Source organism: Phoca vitulina, unplaced genomic scaffold, assembly GCF_004348235.1.
Source record: "Phoca vitulina isolate PV1807 unplaced genomic scaffold, GSC_HSeal_1.0 scaffold58, whole genome shotgun sequence".
NCBI lineage: Eukaryota > Metazoa > Chordata > Mammalia > Carnivora > Phocidae > Phoca > Phoca vitulina.
Window position 1 is genome coordinate 6,146,192 of NW_022589761.1, and position 18,688 is coordinate 6,164,879.

The 18,688-nt window shown below is 50.2% G+C and overlaps 1 protein-coding gene across 1 annotated transcript; it reads right to left on the reverse strand.

Moving 5' to 3' along the window:
* Positions 1-419: 419 nt before the first annotated feature.
* NPHS1 (NPHS1 adhesion molecule, nephrin) lies at positions 420-18,213 on the reverse strand. Its single transcript, XM_032390174.1, has 29 exons — positions 18,156-18,213; positions 17,831-18,046; positions 17,625-17,747; positions 17,310-17,438; positions 16,736-16,817; positions 16,251-16,354; positions 15,935-16,062; positions 15,665-15,836; positions 15,324-15,481; positions 14,964-15,108; positions 14,730-14,854; positions 13,144-13,330; positions 12,840-12,969; positions 12,499-12,671; positions 11,956-12,096; positions 11,734-11,874; positions 10,834-10,955; positions 9,676-9,847; positions 9,421-9,577; positions 9,174-9,325; positions 7,693-7,804; positions 7,428-7,609; positions 5,861-5,917; positions 3,361-3,480; positions 3,192-3,216; positions 3,010-3,085; positions 2,744-2,837; positions 2,532-2,647; positions 420-551 (listed from the first exon to the last, which is right to left on the reverse strand). Exons 1-29 carry the CDS (start codon positions 18,211-18,213, stop codon positions 420-422), a joined length of 3,729 nt encoding a protein of 1,242 aa, XP_032246065.1.
* Between the last annotated feature and the right edge of the window lie 475 nt (positions 18,214-18,688).

Consider the following 18,688-nt stretch of genomic DNA (forward strand, 5'->3'; position numbering starts at 1 on the left):
TAAAATAAGTAGGATATAACAGTGGTTCACAAATTCCACTTATTAGCCATTTCAGGTGTAGTTGAACTCAAAATGAACTATTTTTAATATGTCTTTTCCAACTTCTGAAAATTTTACTTTTTAAAAAGTATAAAGACCCTGGAAGAGGTTTTCATTATTGAGATGTCTTTTACAATTTACTGTTTCCCTTTGGAGAAGTTTAGTTTCTAAAGTCAGGTCCCAGAGCAGTCTTATTCATACAAGCCTTGTTGGCACCAGCTTGAATCATCTCCTGTCACTTACACACACCTCTCTTGAAAATAGTCCTGTCCCGTTGTGTCTTATGGAGCTCACTTAACACGCTCAGCCCATGTTGGAATAAAAAGGGCCATTAGAATATTATGTCCTGCAGGTGTAGGAAAAGGGTGTTGAGAAGGCTCTCACACCAGATGTCCCCTCAGCTCAAAGGGTAGAAAATCAGGTTCCATAGGGTCCAAGTCTCCTGCCACCCGATCATAGATTCCTCTTGTATCCTCATATGTCTCCTCAGGCCAGCAGGGGTCACAGGGGCCCTGACAAGCAAAAGTGGAGTTAGAACCATAGAAAGATGCCCTATGGGTCATCATTACAGCTCTAGGAGGGATACACACTCCTACTCAACTTCCCAGAAAAAAAAATGTTTTAGTTTCTAATTATGGGGAAAAAATCCAACATACACAAAGAAGAGAGTGATTATAATGAGCCTCCATCATGAACCTCCATGTACCCATCACCTAACTTCAACAATAGCAACCCTTAGTCGATCTTGATTTATCTATATCTCCATCTTTTCATCTCCTAACCTCACTAACTGGGTTATTTTTAAGCAAGTCTAAGATATCTCATGATTTCTGTCAGAAAAATAATTTAGATGTCAGAAATATGAAACTTTTAAAAGTGCATGATATAGAGAATTAGAGTGGAATGTGAGTCATGATCCTGTTAGCCTATAAATTTCAAAGTTTTCATCAAAATAGAAGACAAAAAAAGACCATGTAGAGTGGTTGTTACCGGAGATGTGCTTTCCCCTAGGATTGGGAGCAAATGGTGGTTTTAGCTCGGCAAACTTTAGAGCCGATTTGCCCATGGGCCAAATACAGCCTGCTGCTTGTTTTTGTACTGCCTGGGGCTAAGGATGATTTTACATATTTTAATTGATGGGAAAATATCAAAAGAATATTTATGACATGTAAAAATTATATGAAGTTCAAATTTCAGTGTCCAAAAATAAAGTTTTACTGGAACCTAGCCACACTTGTTCATTTATGTATTGTCTGTGGCTGCTTTCATACTACAGAGGCAGAGCTGAGTGGTTTTGAAAAGGACAGCAAGCCCAAAGTTCTTACTATCTGGACCTTTACAGAAAGAGTGTGCCGATTGCCTCTGTGCTTTAGAGGGTACATATGGTTCAGCACCACGGACAGCATTTTAATGAACATGATTTCCACGCTGGTGAGAACAGTGCCCCATCTGGGACAAAGTTACAGAGGGAAATCCTTGGCCCCGAGGTGCCAGAGCATTAGCCAAGGCCACACGGAAAGTCAAGGGTTCTGTGCCACCTCCCTCACAGGAGGTGGGGGTAGTTGATAGTCAAAAGGGTCTGCTGTTCTTGCCTGCCCAGTCACCATCTTCACTTCCCTCTGGGCTCTCTGTGCCTCTCTCACTCAGTCCAGTGCATGGCCCCTACTCTCTGATGCCACGGCTGGGCACCAGTCCAGACCTGTTCAATTAGCATAGTCTTTCCCCTGCCTCGGTGGTTCAGCAATAAGTATGTGACCAAAGCTAGACTAATAAAGTGTCAGCTCTGGGACTTTCGAGGTATTGGAAAAGAGACACTCTCTTTCTGTGAAGGTTACCAATCTAATAGGATACAAACCTGCATTTTCTGGGGACATCTCTAGGGAGGAAACTCTGGGTCCACCTGGGTGGGGCCTGAAGACTATTCTGTCCCTTGACTTTTCAATTAAGTGGACCAAAAGTTTATTTCTCTATACCTCTCTGTTTAACCAGCATAGTGGAGAAGGCTAATTATCCAGTAGAATGCATAGCTTCCTTCTTCCATGGTAATAGAAGTATAGTGAGGCATATAGATGCCAAGCTGGACTATATTTCTCAGTCTCCTTCATAGTTAGGTGTGACCATGTGACTGTGTTCTCATCAGGGAATGAGTAGAGTGTACCATTTCTGGGCCTAGGCCATAATGCAGGGTTGTGCCTCCACCACACTCTCTTTTTCCCTCTCCCACCAGTTGAAACCCGCAGTGAACTAGCCTATCTATGCAAACTTGAACAATGCACTAGAGGATGGCAGAGGAACACAATGGAAAGAACTTGAGTTCTGAAATAACCATCTGTAATAGGGTCACTCAGCTCTGATTGCTATGTGAGAAGGAAATAGGATCGTAGCCAGGCCTTTGTGCTATGGCGTCTAGCTTACCCTAACTAACATAAACAGTAGGAGGTGGGTTTCTGGCTCTAGCCAGGAAAAACTTCTGCTGATACAAATCTCCTCACCATTGGTACTTCATCGTAGAGGGGTCCCCAGGCTCCAGGTGGGGCATACAGTCTTTCCACCTCATCATACAGGTGTCCAGGAAAAGCCATATCCTCCTCTTCAAGATGTGTGAAACCTGGAGTTGGAGTGGAAGGAAGGGATGATCAGGGCACCTGTCCAGATGTCAGGGGTATCTATGAGCAGAGGGAGCTCTGATATGGTCACGACTCACCTCCGGGATAAGACACCTCCTCCAGTGTTGGTGGCAGCTGGGGGCTGAAGTTCTTCATGGAGTGGTAATATGGTTCTACATCCGTTGTGCTAACCTGTCAACACCCCGCCCCCCCCCCCACACACACACAAAAAAAACAGATAAAATCTTTTCTATCCTCTGGCTCCATAGTTCCCAGAAAGGACAGTGATTAACCTGAAGTTAATGACAGAATTTTAGTCTGCCAGTTCCCTGTCAGCAGAGTTTCCGGGAGCACCCCCACTCACCGTGGAGCTTTGAGTGTCTCTGTCTCCAGTCCACTGGCTGTCCTCATATTCATTCTTGACTCGGTCCTCCTCCGACCTTCTAGGACAGAGGTATGGAGGGCATCTTGGTGTTGACTCAGACACCTCTCATCCCCAAACCTCCTTCCTCAGAGCCTTTCTTACAGAAAAATATTCCCACTTACCCTGCTTCTGTCTTCTCTGTGATGCCTGAGGGAAGTAGGGAGAAAGGGATCAGAGACACCCCTTCTCTGACCAGACAGGCCCTAGGAGACTTTCAATATGGAGCAGCCCCAGGGCTCCCTGTCACTCTTGGGCCTCCATCCCCGCAGGGGAAGAATGGTCTCTCCTCACCTTTAGCAAGACGCCTCAGTCTCCGCTGCCAGAGGAATCCCCCAACACAGGAGATGTTAGAAAGCAGCAAAAGACCCCCAGCAGCAAACAGCACAGGCAGCAGGGGCAGCCCTGTGGGTTCTAGGGGAAGAAGGTACCCCTCAATGAACCCAAAACAACTGGCTCTAGGCCCAGAGCAGCATTCTCTGAGAAAGCCCATTTCTGACTAAGCATAGCCCCTCTTCCTAGGTCAGGGAAGCAGATGGGCAGGGATTTCCAGGTCCACTCCTTCTTGCCACCTCAGGGCAGGTGGCTCCTTTCTCAAGTCAAGCCACTAACAGTGGGTCCTACCTGAGCCCTGTGGTGTAGACTCAGGTGGTAGCTTCAGCTGGGCATTCAAGACCTCTTCCCATGTATTCAGCCTTGCCCACCAACCATAGACCCTGCTATTGGACCCTCCAGCCACACAAACTAACCACTGGAGCTGTTTCCAGAATCACTGAGGCAGAGCCAAACCCCTAAGCCTTGGAAGACTCCAATGTCTGTCCTTAAATGTCCTTTCTGCTCAACTGATTTTCTTCTCAAATGACTTCCTCTTTTTTTTATTTTTAAGATTTTATTTATTTGACAGAGAGGTGAGAGAGCACAAGCAGGGTGAAGGGGCAGAGGGAGAGGGAGAAGCAGACTCCCCACCGAGCAGAATGCCCAGTGCGGGGCTCAATCCCAGGACTCCAGTATCATGACCCCAGCTGAAGGCAGACGCCCAACAGACTGAGTCACCCAGGCACCCCAAATGACTTCCTCTTCGCACAAACTTCCATTCCAGGTAATATCGGAGTCCTCTGCTATATCTCTAAGGACAAGACTAAATCCCTCTAAGTAAACATCTGCTCAGCATCTATCTCCCCATCTTCTGCTAACAGCACTCATTTTCCTTTGAGGAAATAGCCACTCCCTCACTCTTAGGCTGTATGTTCCCACAGATCTCCATGGAGGACATGGGGACCTCCCTGGCCGATAAGAGCACCCATCCCTCTTTCCACAGTGACCAGTTCAGACCCATCCAGCATTTGACCCAAGGTAGACTTTTGCCAGAACATTTAGGACACTCCTCTGCCGGCTGCTGAGAAGTGGAACAAAGCTGGAGGTATGTGGAGGGGGGCAGGTACTTCTTTGCCCTCTTGATGAAAGAACCTGAGAAGGAAGCCATCAGAGATGAAGGCAAAGTTGAGAGAGAGAAATAGATCCTTCGTGAAAATCATGAGCACCTATTGGAGTTTTCAACTTCACAAGCCAAGCAATTCTTTTTATTGCCCACAACAGCTGAATTTCTGTCACTTGCAACCTTCTTCTCAGGTTTTGAAGGGGGATTGTTAGCAAAATGGTCATAATTCCCCCCCTGTAACTACACTCTTGAGTAGTCCCCTTCTACACTGACTCAGAGTTGAGACATGTCACTTGCTTCAGCCCATGAGACAATATCAAGTGTGACAGAATCAGAAGCTCGAAAGTGCTTGGCTGGTCCTGCTGCTCTTGGGACTCCTGTGACCACCTCTGTGTGAACAAGTCAAGGAGAGGGAGAGACATGTGACCCAGTTATCTCCATTGTCCCAACCAAAAACCGAATTGTCAGATATATGAGGAGGAGCCCATCCTAGATCAGCCAGTCCCAGGAGGGCCTCCAGCTGCCTGTAGCCCAGACCAGAACTGTTCAGCCACTCAGAATCAATAGAAACAATGGTTGTTGCTATAAGTGCCCATGTTTGAAGTGGTTTATTTTGCATCAAAAGCCAATTGATATGGGGGCACCTGGGTGGTGCAGTGAGTTAAGCATCTGACTCTTGGTTTCAGCTCAGGTGCTGATCTCAGGGTTGTGAGATCAAGCACCGTGTGGGGCTCCATGAGGGCCCATGTCCAGGCCTGTCTCAGCCCCGTGTGGGGTTCTGCCTTAGGCCCCCACCTCCGGCTCCACTTTAGTGGGGAATCTGCTTAAGAGTCTCTGATTCTAGGGGCGCCTGGGTGGCTCAGATGGTTAAGCGCCTGCCTTCGGCTCAGGTCATGATCCCAGGGTCCTGGGATCGAGTGCCGCATCGGGCTCCCTGCTAGGCGGGGAGCCTGCTTCTCCCTCTGCCTCTGCCTCTCTCTCTCTCTCTCTCTCTCTGACTCTCATGAATAAATAAATAAAACATTAAAAAAAAAAAAAAAAAAGCCCTTGATTCTCCCTCTCCCCCGCGCGCTCTCTCTGTCTCTAATATAAATAAATGAATCTTTAAAAAAAAAAAAAAGCCAACTGATACAGGCTCTGCACAGGGCATGGAATCAGCTAATTCTTTCAGAATTAAACTGAATTAGGCAGAGAGAAAATGTGTCACATCCAAGAAAGAGCAAGAGCTTAGGATGTGCATAGGGGACAGAGCTAAGTCTTAAGGGGCTGTGGCCACAAAACAGAGGTGGTGGGGTTGGAAACCAGAAGGCGCTATTCTCAGGGGAGAGAGGGATATTCAAGGGATTAAAAACTTACCTGCAGGCTGCTCTGTGGGCAGCTGGTAGTCAGGTTCTCCAGAAGGCTGGTCTAGACCTGGGGGGTGGATATAGAGGTTGTGAATTAACACCAAGAATCTGGGTAAGCCTTAAATATTTTTGCGGTTTCCTATTAAGCTTTTCAACCCATTTTGAGGAACTGATTTATGGCTTATCAGGAATATTTCAAATAGAGCTGCAAATTGCTGATAGTAATGGCAATACTATTAATAGCCATTCTAATGCCAATAATAATAGTAATGATGATAATTATTATTGTTGTTGATGAGTGCTTTATGGTATGGAAAGTCCTTTTAACGCAAATTATCAGTGTTGGAGGGTTAACCAAAAAAATCATGGGCGCTCAGAATGACTTAATAGAGGTATTAGTTCTAGAGCAAGCAAAGTGAGGTACAAAGTACTTTATGCTTTAGTACTTAGAGGGAAGACTAATGGGGGAAAGAAAGAGGAGGAATGGGAGAAGTTCCTTACTTCCATAGGGAAGAAGGCTGCTCTGTCAGGAAGGGAGAGACGGAGCTTTAATGGGGCAAAGTAAATAGAAGTTGAGCAGGGGGCATTTCTCTAAATCAGTATTTACATAGCACTTACTTTATACAGGTCCCTGTTCTAAGCACTTCAAGTAAATTCATTTAATCCTCACAACTGTCTGAGAGAGACCTTACTTTCAGTAACAGGCACAGAGATCTGAGATACCTTATTTTTAGACACTGAGGCTCGAAAATGTTAAGTAACTTGCCCAAGGTCTCACGACTGGGAAGTGGCAGAGCTGGGACCTGAATCCGTGATGAGCCGCTACACTACCGTGCCTGCCAGAGTCCAGTGTTCTCAGTAGTCATATGAAGGAATTTGTCCCTTTCATCAAAGTTGCTGAATTTATTGGCATCAAGTTGCCCATATTATTCCCTAACTTCCCCTTAATGTCTGTAGGGTTAGTAGTAATGCCTCCTGTCATTCCTGATATGGATGTAGTTGTGTCTTCTCTCTTTTTTGCCTTGATTCGCTTTATAAAGGTTATTGACCTTTTCAAAGCAGCAGCTTTTGGTTTCATTGATTTTTCTCTATGGTTTTTCTGTTTTCTAGTTCATTGATTTTTGCTCTTTATTATTTCCTCCCTTCTGTTTACTTTGGGTTTAATTTGCTCTTCTTTTTCTAATTTCTTAAGATGTGGAAACTAAGCATCAATCTGAAGCCTTTTTTAAAATCTAAATGAGCACTTAATATTGTAAATATCCCGCTCACACTGCTTTAGCTGCACCCCACAATTTCCATGTTTTCTTTCCATTCAATACAAACGTTTTTCTAATTTCCCTTGTGTCATTAATCACATTCAGACAGAATAGTGGCTAAAAACTGGTTCCTGGAGTTCATCTGCCTGAGTTCCAGTCTCATCTCTACCTCCTTCTAGCTGTGTGAACTTCAACAGTTTGCTTAGCCTCTCTGGTCTTCAGTTTCTTCATCTATAAGAAGGGAATAATATCTACTTCGCTATGTCACCCCATAAATCCCCTGAGGAGCTCTGCAACCTGCTCAAGATTGTCCCTTCCCACCTGGGGTAGTGATAGGGATCTGGGACCCCTTGTGAGTTAGTCCGCTGTCCCCCAGGGCATTGCTGGCCAGCAGCCAGACTCTGTATCGTGTAGAGGGCTGCAGCCCAGTCAGTGTGAAGGTGGTGGCTTCAGGTGGTAGGACATCCACGTAGAAGAACCCTGGTGTCCCCAGTGCCTCATATCTGCATGAGAGGGAGGGCAGTCATTCAGGGAGGTGCCCCAGCCCTGTTGGCTGCCATCCCTTCCTGCCCTGACAGGGACCCACCTGATTTGGAACCTCTGTGGCAAACCCCCATCAAAGCCAGGTTTCCATTCCAACCCCACCGAATACGGAGTCATGCTCACAACCTTTAATCCTGATGGGGGATCCGGGCGACCTTTGAGGAAAAGGATGAAGGGAGTAGTCAGAGGATACAGAAGGGTTCTAGAAGATTCCTTCCAGGTTTTTCTAAGAATGATTTTAAATATATAGTTGATTCTCGTGAGTAGTGGTGGTTATGTCCTATAACATTGCTATGAACACTGAATTACAGAACATCAAATCATTGCTTCTGGGGGAATGCAGTTAGAGTCCTGTGAACCTCCTGTCACAACATTTTCATCAACCAATCAATACAGGACCTTGTTTTTTCTGTTTCTGTTTAAAAACACCTTATTTAATATATCTTATTGATTCATTAACATTGAACTAACGGCCAACAGTGTTATAATTTGTGTTTGAATGAAGCTTATCCATCAGAAGTGTTTTCTCCCTATCCTTAGGAACTCCAGACAGCACGTCAGCACTATGGCTAGAGGCCACTTTAAATAACAAAATCACTAACAAAAAGCACAAAAGTGCAAAAAATATGGGACTAAATAGGCTGCAAAGAGGACATTTCCTTATAGTATGAAAGCTGAAACAAGAAAGCATAGTGTCACCTTGTTCTACCCCAACTGAGAATGTGCTCATTGGGTGACTCAATTTTTTTACCTGCTCTGTACATGTTCCTGAATGACCGAGAAAGCATGAGTATTGATTTCGAGGTTACAAATAAATTTTAGCAAGTAGGCAAATTTGCAAATAGAGTTGGCAAATATGCGCATTGGCTGTGTATGACATATGTTCCTTGCATGGATTTTTTGGTGCCTATGTCACATTCATTCCTTGTTTCTTCTGGTTGCAGAACCCTGAGTATCCTTTGGAAAACCATTCATCCACATTCTCAGGCCAGGTGCTTCTGATGGAAATGACTCCACTCCTTGTAGGAGAGATCTATGACCGAGCCAAGCCAACCAGGGTGTCGCCTTCCCTGACCACAAGTTTGGTTCAGAGGTGGGATGAGAGCTGAGTAGAGCCAATGAATCATAAGTCTAGTACTTTCATACCACTGTTAGGAAGAGAAAAAATTCCATTTCCCCTGGGAAGTCTAACAGTCTCTATGAGGAGCCTTAGAATAAAGCCAACACAGAGAAAAGCAGACCTGAGAGTCAGAGAGTTCTTGATGACAGCTGAACCTGTCATCAGCAACTCCTGACTTTCTACTTTGCAATTACTTGGGCCAGTAATTCCCCCCCTTCTTTTCCTTGCTGTGGATTTCCCTGAAGATCCAGTCTCCATTAGGATTTTCAGGGCAGGCAGAAACTCCATCCCTGCTCATAAACACTTCTCAGGTTTTGGGAACACTGCCATTCTGGGCCAACCAGAGACGAGGATTGACCCAGAGAGCATCCTCCCAACACCCTCACAGCCCACTCCCACCATACTGATGCTGACGAGTTGAATGTTGGTGTGATCTGAGCCAAGGGGGTTGGTGGCTGTGCACGTGAAGAGGGCGTAATCCTGGGCTGCAGACACGTTGGCAATGGTCAGGAGACTGCTGTGGACCCCACCCTGGTGGTATGTGTGCTCTGTGTACCTGGGGAGGAGGTGTGGCAGGAATTCAGGAAAGGTAACTGGGGTTGGGGGACCAAAGTTGGGACTAGAGTGCTACCTGGCTAGGCCTTGACTCACCTGGGATCCTGGAGATCCAGAGGGACTCCATTTTTAGTCCAGGTGAACACGATGTTGGGGACGCCTCGGGCACGACAGTGGAGGGTGGCAGAACTGGTGCTATCTCCAGCTGCCGCCACCTTAGTTAGGGGAGTGGGGTGCTCCACCTGGGGGGCAACTAAGAGGAGTTGTTGGTCAACATGAGGTATGTGGAAGGACATGAGAGATGTGAGTTTAGTGGCAGGCCTTAAAATCAGGAGTTTGGGTGTTACTCACATCTGACAACAAGTCGGACCAGTCCTCGGGCTGGAGGTGCCACTCCATTGTCCACAATGCACTGGTAAGCACCAGCCTGGGCCAGTTTGGCATGGTGAATTCGAAGACGCCCTGTGGCTCCCTTTGACATCTTCTCCATGTCATCCAGGCTCTGGTCCTCCTCCTCTTCTCCCTTGAGGCACAAGATACATGAGATGGCCCCCAAGTCTGGCCCCAGCCCCATTATCCCCCAAACTGGGTCTCTCCTGTAGCTTTATTCTCCCAGACACAGTCACCCTCCACAGATCTAGCAAAGAAAAAATTCCCCCATCCATCTATCCATTCCCCGAGTCATCCATCCATCTATCCATGCATCCAGTCATTTATTCTTGGGCCCATCCATTCATCCACCAATCCAGAAAACTATTCACCCATCCATTTATCCAGTCATTCATGCTCAGAACGATCTATGTACCCATCCACCTATCTATTTAACCATCCATCTCTGCATCAATTTATTCATTTATCTATCCATCTACCTCTCCTTCATCCATTTGTGCATTCACCCATTCATTCATCTTCCTTCTACCCATCCACCTATCCACCCTTCCATCTCTCCACCCATCTACCCCTTCTATTTACTCATACCTGCACATACCCATAAATACATGCAGCTGTTCATCAATTCATCCAACTACCTGTTCATCCATCTCTCCATCTCTCCATTGACCCATGCACTCATCCATCCATCCATCTATCCATCCATTCATCCATCATTCTTCCGCAGACATCTTTCCACTAATGGTGTATTTATTCATCCATCTACCCTCTAATCTAATCAATTTATCTATTCATTTCTCTCATTCAACCATTTAGTCACTCATCTATTCATCATTTATCCATGTATTCACTTGTCTGTTTGTCCATCTGTTCTTTCATCCATTTATTCATCCATCCACCTACCTATCCATCCACCTGCCTGCCCACTCACTTGATTATGTATCCACTCATGCACCCATCCATCTTCCATTCAACAGTTAGTTAGCTCTTGGAGGATGTCCCAACAAATATGTAGTTATATAAGATCATATAGCTGTGATCCCTCCTCCCAAGGAGCTCACAGTCAAGAAACCACATCCCCCAGCCCCTACCTCCATTTACCAAGGGTCGGATCCTTACCAGCCTCTCCCAGTTGAACATCCCTGGAAGGATGGGATTGGCATCAACAGTGCAGACTATGTCCACAGAACCCCCAATATTCACCTCAGTTGGGTCCTGGAGAGCTCGGATAGTGGGAGCATCTGGGGGAGACAAGGGGTTGGGGAAGGCATTTGTGCCCATACAGATGATGATGGGAGAAGGCCCCAGGTGGGAGAGGTGTCTTAGAGGTGCTCAGGAAAGTTACAGGTATGAACAGGTATGATACATTCTGCCCTTTATGCAGAGCACATGGAGTAAAGTTCTCAGGGTTAGTGAGGCATTCCCCACCTCTACTGTACTGTGCCTCTGTGGTGACAAGAATAGGCCTGGTGGACTTCCAGGATTGTATGGAAGTGGATCTTTCACAGTGGGCTTGGCTTCCTACTTTTTCTTTCTTTCTTTTTTTTTTTTTTTTTTTGAGAGAGAGAGAGCTCCTGTACACGTGCATGTGTGCAGAGGTAGAGGGAGAGAGAGAATCTTAAGCCGGCTCCACCCTGAGCACAGAGGAGGCAGGGCTCAATCTCAGGACCCTGAGATCATGATCTGAGCTGAAATCAAAAGTCAAGACGCTCCACCAACTGAGCCACCCAGGCGCCCCAAGGCTTCCTGATGAGAGTAACTCCCATGTAGGTGGCCCCCTGTCTGAGCAGATTCCATGTAGGGTCTCTCTAGTGGGCAGGGTTCCCAAAGTGGAAGTGACTCCATCACAGTGGAGGCTCCCAGAGTGGGAGGCTTTCAGGATGGGGGAACATCCCAGGGTGGGCGGAGCTTCCACAATAGGAGACTCCACAGTGGGCAAGATTCCCTGAGTGGGTGTGGTTACGGGGGGGCGGGGCTCCCAGAACTCCCTAGTTTCCTAGGGTGATGATGGGGGCTCACAGTGTACATCCAGCCGCACTAGAGTTTCAGCGGTGCCCTCTGAGTTCTGGCAATGCAGCTGATAGAGGCCATCGTCAGCGCGGGTCACATTCCATAGCTGCAGGGCTCCACCAGACAGGATGCGATGCCGAGGGCCGCCAGCTGGGGGAGGTCAGGGTGAGGAGCCTGCCAGACCCTCGAGTCTGGGAGACCTGCACCCCTCTCTGTGACCACTCCACGCACCTGGGCTGAGGCGGTAGCCGCGGAAGGTCCAGTTGAAGGCCTCCGGGGCAGGGTTGGCGGATACAGACACCGGCAGCAGTGCCTCACCCTGCTCCACGGCGGTCACCACAAGCACCTGCTCCCCTAGGAACTCTGGAGGGTCTGTGGAAGGGGCGCCACCCGGAGTCAAGACTGTTGTTAAGGTTGGGGTCTGGGAAGGATTTGAGATCAGGCACTGGTATAAGGGTTAAAGTTGGAGTCAGGACTAGATTTAAGGTTGTGGACAAGGTAACAAGTTCAAAGCTGAGCTCGGCGATTAGGTTCAGGATAGAGGTTAGGATCTAGTTTAGGAAAAGGGTAAAGGCCAGAGGCAGGTTAAAAGATGGAGAGAGGGTTCAGGAGGGTTCACAGTCAGGGGTTAGAATAGAGGGAGGATAGGAGTTGGTGTAGAGCCAGGGGTCAAGGATAAAGTTTCAAGCTTTAGAATGGATATAAAGGACAGTGTCAAGGTGAAGACCTAGGTAGTATAGGGTCAGGAGGGAATCCCAGCGGGGTTCCACATACACAGCACATTGAGGCGGTAGAAGGCGCTCATGGTTTCCCGGAGCTCAGGGCTGTGGGCTCGGCAGGTCACTTGGTGGCCATGGTCTCGGGATGACATTCTCAGAAGGACGCTCCTGGCTGCTGCAGAGCCTTTGAATGGGGCACTACGGGGTGGTGTGGCCACGCTTTCCAGCCTGTGGCCCATGCAGGGGTGGTAGGGTCAGTTCAGGGCTAGCTCAGGGATGGAACCAGAGCCAGAGGGGTACTAGGTACAGGGCAGGACACCAGGGTGGGGGTGGGGGGCTCAAATGGTAAGGGGCGTGACCAGAACCAGAGAGTGGAGGGGCCACTGGCACTCTCACCTCTCCCCCTCCTTGTCCCACGACAAGTTGACAGGAGGGTTGCTGCTAACGCTGATGCAAGTCAAGTTTAATGCATCCCCTGGGCGCAGAGCCGTGGCGTTGGCCAGGATCGTCACGTTTGTTGGGGGAACTTCAAGAACGGGTCAGAAGAACGAGGCTCAGAGCCTACTTCCGCTTTGCCTAGACCCCAGGCTCTGCCACACGCCTCCTGGCTCTCCATATCCACTGTCCCCCAGCCTGGCTCTGGCTTAGTTCCCCACCGCCACCAAGCCCTGCCCCAGGCCCTGGCCGAGTGCGCCCTCACACTGCACCACAAGCTGCGTGGATGCGCTGAGCTGACCCGCCTTGCACGTGAACTTGGCCTGGTTGTCTGACGGACCCATGATCAGTACAAGCTCTCGGGAGAACGTGCTCCCTGACTTCTCCAGACTTCCCAGCTGCACCCGCCGCGGCTCCTGGGGTGGCCGCGGTTCCGTCACCATCCGGGAGTCCTGAGGGCAAAGATTGACTGGGGGGGACCGTGTAGCCCTGCCATTTCCCCCCCACCCCTGAAACAGCCCATTGGGTTGGCTGCCGCCAGCGCAGATAAAGCCTTCATGTGATGAGGAAAAGGGTCCTCCTTACCCTGGCACCCAGCTAAGTTAGAGGAATGAGGACTGGAATCGAGCACTCCCACCCGGAGTCTCTCCCGCCTACGTGGGGCGCAGAGCCCCACAGTTTTGCGGTGGGATCTGGCCTCCAGTCCCAAGCCCACCCCTCCGCCCCGCCTCCTCGGCTCTCTGGAGGCCAGCAATGGTTGGTGCCCCCTGCCGACCCTCAGCCCCGCTCCTCAAAATCCATTCCAGCTACACTTAGCAAACAACACATGTCAGGAAAGTCCCATGGAATCCCCAAGCCTTTCCCAGAATTTCTTCATTTTTTCCTATCTTTAGTTCTTTTTCTTAAAATTCCCACTTTCCCCAAAGATTTCCTTTGATCGTTCCCTTAATTCCATTGTCTTTCCACAGATTTCTGAATCCTCCCCCAATATTCTCTTATTACACTAGTCTTTTACTAGAATCCTTTCTTTGCCCAAATTCTTGGCATTTTCCCAGAATTCCATCCAATTAAATTTCATTCCTATAATTCCTAGTCTTTCCCCCAGAATTTTCACTAGCCCCCCAACTCCCCAGGATTTTCTCAGAATTCTGTCAGAATTTCTTTTTTTTTTTTTTTTTTTTATTTATTCATGAGAGTCAGAGAGAGAGAGAGAGAGAGGCAGAGGCAGAGGGAGAAGCAGGCTCCCCGCCTAGCAGGGAGCCCGATGCGGGACTCGATCCCGGGACCCCGGGATCATGACCTGAGCCGAAGGCAGACGCTTAACCATCTGAGCCACCCAGGCGCCCTGTCAGAATTTCTTTTAATTTTAATGGAATTTCACTTTCTTACCTCCAAATCCCATGAACGCAATTTAATATTAATAGATTTTCAAATGTTCTGTGGAATAACTAGTCTCTTCCCCAAATTTCTAGCCTTTGCCCATCATTGTCCTTGCACGTGGAATTCTTAGTCTTTCCGTAAAATCCCTGCCATTTCATCTGAATCCCTAAGATTTCACCAGAATATCCTTTACTTTAAATGAAACTAATTGCCTTTTCTCTAGAATTCCCTGTCCTCATCTAGAATTCCTTCTTTTCCTAGAATTCTCACTGTTTTCCCAGAATTTTCCTAGGATTCCATTTCATCCTCATGGCATTTGTGTCTTTTCCAATTCCCTACCAAAACTCAAACTCTCCAGTATTTTTCAAGAAATTCACGTTTTTCCAACATTTCCCAAGACTCTGGAGGAGAGAAAGGGCTCCATCTCCCCCCATTTCTGGCCACCCCCATAAGCCCTTGTTTGGCACCAACCTTGAGCCAGGTAAGAGAGGGGTCTGGGTTGCCCCCAATGGCCAAACACAGGAGCCTCACTTGAGTCCCAGCCCGGAGCCGTTTTCCCTCTGGGGGGCCCTCTATCCACAACTTCTGGGCAGGATCTGTGAGGAAAGCCAGGAAGAGTGGCTTTTCTCTCTGGACTGGGCCTGAGGGTGCGGGTGGGGAGTCTCAAAGGGATGGGACACCCCTGGGCAAAGGGTGGGGGCTCACATTTCACATTCAGGGTGAGTGACTTCTTGAAAGTCTCCTTGGCAAAGGCCTCACTGAAGGCCTCACATGTGAGAGTCAGACCATTGTCCTCTCGCCGGACCAGGAACGTCAGGTTGGACAAGGAGATGTGGCCACCGTGCAGGCCCTGCCAAGGAGCAAGCTTCAGACCTGGCAATGAGAGCACTCCCATCCCCGGTACCCGATGTCTGGGTTCCCCCCAGACCCTAGCAGGGACGTGGAAAGCATCTCCACCCCCTCCTCTGTGAGGCCCAGGCCGCCAGGCCGGTCCTCTCCCAGATCCAGGAGTCATGCCCCCAGCTCCCTCCTCCCTCAGACCCAGGAGCCTGGCCACTGCCTCACATCCATGACCATCTCTTCTGTAGGCACCAGCTGCCGCCAACCCAGCCACCATCGTAACAGGACCCGTGGGCGACTGGACTTGGTGATGCAGGAGAGCGTAACGTTCTTGTTCTCAGACTGGGATGCAGATCCCAAGATGGTAATGGCACTGGGGGGGACTGCAGGGACGATGGACAGAGGAGAGACACGAAACTAGGCTGGATGCATCACAGACCGGCCCCGACAAGGGACTGGGGACAGATGACAAGGTCTTTGGCATCAGACAGGCATGATTTGGGGGCACAAACAGATGGTTCTCTGGGGCATGGACTGACAGATGGGCAGCTAGCGTCAGGACTCACAGGTGACCTGCAGCGTGACCCCGCGTTCCTGGATCCCTGTAGATACGCTGTTGTGGGCCTCACAGCTGAGCCTCGCCCCATGGTCTTCCGGTCGCACAATCATCACTAGCGTGCTTCGGGCCACTGCCTCAGCATGCTCTGTGCCCCACGCTGTGGACATGGACTGGCCATTCTGGAGACAGAGCCAGAGCCAGAGCTGGGCCAGCTCAGGGCCAGTTCCCCTCCACCCGCTGCTTCCCCTTCCACCCCCATGCCGGGCTCTGCCCTCACCTTCAGCCACTGCAGTGTGGCTGGCGGATTCCCCCCTCGGGCCACACACAGCAGCTCCAAGCTCTGTCCTGCCCGCACATGCCCCTCATCCAGGCCTGGCCACTCAATGACAGGGGGTCCTGGGGGGACTGGGAAGCAGCAGTCGCTCAGTGGGCCTGGGGAGCCCATCCATTCTTTCCAGGCCCCACAACCTGCCTCTGAACCCCCGTGTTTCTCCTTGAGAACCTGAACCTTCCATAATCCCTGAACTCCCCCAGGACCTCCAATTCCTGCTTCCCATCTCCCATGCCCACAGCTGACTCAGTTCCCCACTTACACAGAACATTCATGGTGACTGAGACCCGGATGGGAGTGTCCAAGGCCGGGCTGGACCCCTCACAGACCAGGAGCTGCCCATTATCTGAGCTCTGGGGTGTCACCCTGGGGTGGAAGTTGGGGTTCTAGAGTCAGAGTCATCATCTGAAATTTGGGGAGTCAGGGTGAAGAGGTGGGGATCCCAGGTTCCCACATCTGGTCTTCTAAGTCTCTCTGCTGATTTCCTCTAGGATCTAGAGTTCCATGGAAGAGATCTGGGGGGGGGGGGGGCTGTCAGCAGTGAAAATTGGGATCCCAGAGGCCCACACCAGGCCAAAATTCTTATACTTGATACTCTGGAACTAGGGTTCCCATGAAGATGTTTTGGAGTGTCGGGGAGAAGAATTAGGTCCCAGATGTTCATGCCTGATTCTAGTCTCCATGCTTAGAGTTTTCACAGAGAAATTTGGGGGTCAGGCTGAGGGGAGGGCATCCCAAATTTCATACCTGGCTGTGGCCTCTGTGGTGAAGAGTTTCTCCTGGGACCCCGCATTCACATTAGCAGAGATGTCAGAAATTGTTTGTCCACCTTGAGGCAACAAGAGGGCTAGAGGGATGCCAGGTTCCCCACAAGGCAGATCCTGGGGAGAATGGCCTGGAAATCCTCAGCGTGGACATGGTGCCCCCTCCCTCCTGGTTCTGGAGGAAAAGCTCCAGCTCGGTTCCTCCACACATTCAGGCCTCCCTGAATCCTGGAGGTCATGGGCCTCACCCCTGCCCTCACCACCTCGCCGGGTTGTGTCACCCACCACCATAACCCAGCTTCTTGCTTCTGTACCAAAGATGACACCCATATCTCCATCTGGAGCCTCAACCTTTTCCCTGAGTCCCAGACTGGCAGTCCTGCCATCACTTTGGTGCCTTTCCCTGGATGTTTCCTCCCATTCACAGGGTCTCACACTGGCTTCAACATCTCCCCAAGTCTGTTCCTGCATCCCCCTCACTCAGGAATGTCCTATTTTCTGGGACCTCTAGGACCCCTCCCCACTCCAGGGGCTCCCGCCAGTTCATCCACACTCACTCTGGAAGAAGGTGATGTCAGGTGCTGGCTTTGCATCCCCAGATACACAGCTGACCACGTACTCTTGCCCAGCTACCCACGTGACTGTGCTCCCTGCCTCGGGGGTCAGCTGAAGCACCTTGGGGGGCACTGGTGAGAAAAGGTCTGGGGTGAGCTGCCACCACTGAGAAAAATATGAGGATTTGGGTTTGGCATCTCGTTGCTCATCAGATGTGCAATCCCGGGCCTGGGACTGGGGGCTTGGAATCCCGGGCCCTGGGGTAGGAGAGGGCTGGAAATCTGGACTCCTGTGTCCTGGGGTTCTCTCACCCATACCCAGGATGGAGAGGATCACTCTGGGAGACACAAGCTCAGGGCCTGTCTCTGAGCGGCCGACCTGGCACTCATACTCTGCATCGTCACTCAGGTCACACGCTTCAATATGCAGGTGGAATTCACCTGCAGGCGAGACCAGGGGTCCCAGGTCAGGACCCCAGGCAGCCCCTGCTGGTGGTTCAGCGTCTTAGGTCCCGATCCCTTACCTCTAGTAGGGTCCCCTTCCAGGCGGTACCTCGGGAAGCTGGAGATCCTAGGATCCGGGCCCAGGAGTAGCCCATCTTTGGCCCATTGGACCACACTGCCAGGGGCGCTGACCCCACACTGCAGCTCAGCAGTGGCCCCCTCCACCACCGTCAAGTTTTCAGGCAGAGCCCAGAAGCCTCGTGGGGCTGAGGCAGGGAGCGGCAACTGGGCCAGGCCTGGGGACACAGGGGTGTCAGCAGGAGAGGGCAGAGGGTCTGTCTGGAGAACATGAATGGGAAATGAGGGCCACTTGGTGCTGGGTCACAAGGCCAGGATCCCACTCACCTGCTGTCAGCAGCCCCATGAGGAGCAGGGGAGCCCTGATGGGGGTCCTCAGAGCCATCCTGGGTCCTCTGCCTGTGACTCCCGCAGTGTCCACTGCCTGCCTCCTCTCTCTGTTTCTGTCTTTCGCTGGGTCCCTCTCCCTATGTCTCTGGCTTTTCTTATTGTCTCTCTTCATCCATTTGTCTCCTTCTCTTTGTTTTCCTCTCTTCCCATGAGTCAGTCTCTGTCTCTCTCACCTTTCCTCCTCTTCAGTCTCACCCTTCTTTCCTGCGACTCCCACCCCTGCTCTCCTCTCACTATTCACAGCCTCTCAGGGAGGACAGCTGCTCAGAGTCCAGCAGGCTCCAGGAGCCCAGGAGAGCAGTGAGGCTGATGTGGTCAGTGGCAGAGACCCAGTCCGATGCTGTCCTCACATTGCTGCCTCCCCCGGGTGCCCTCCTGAGTCTCCAGCTTCAGGCCTCTGCTCAGCAGGCTCCTCCCGGCCCAGCCAGAGCATGAAATCCCCTGTCAGCACATGCCAGGAACATTCCACG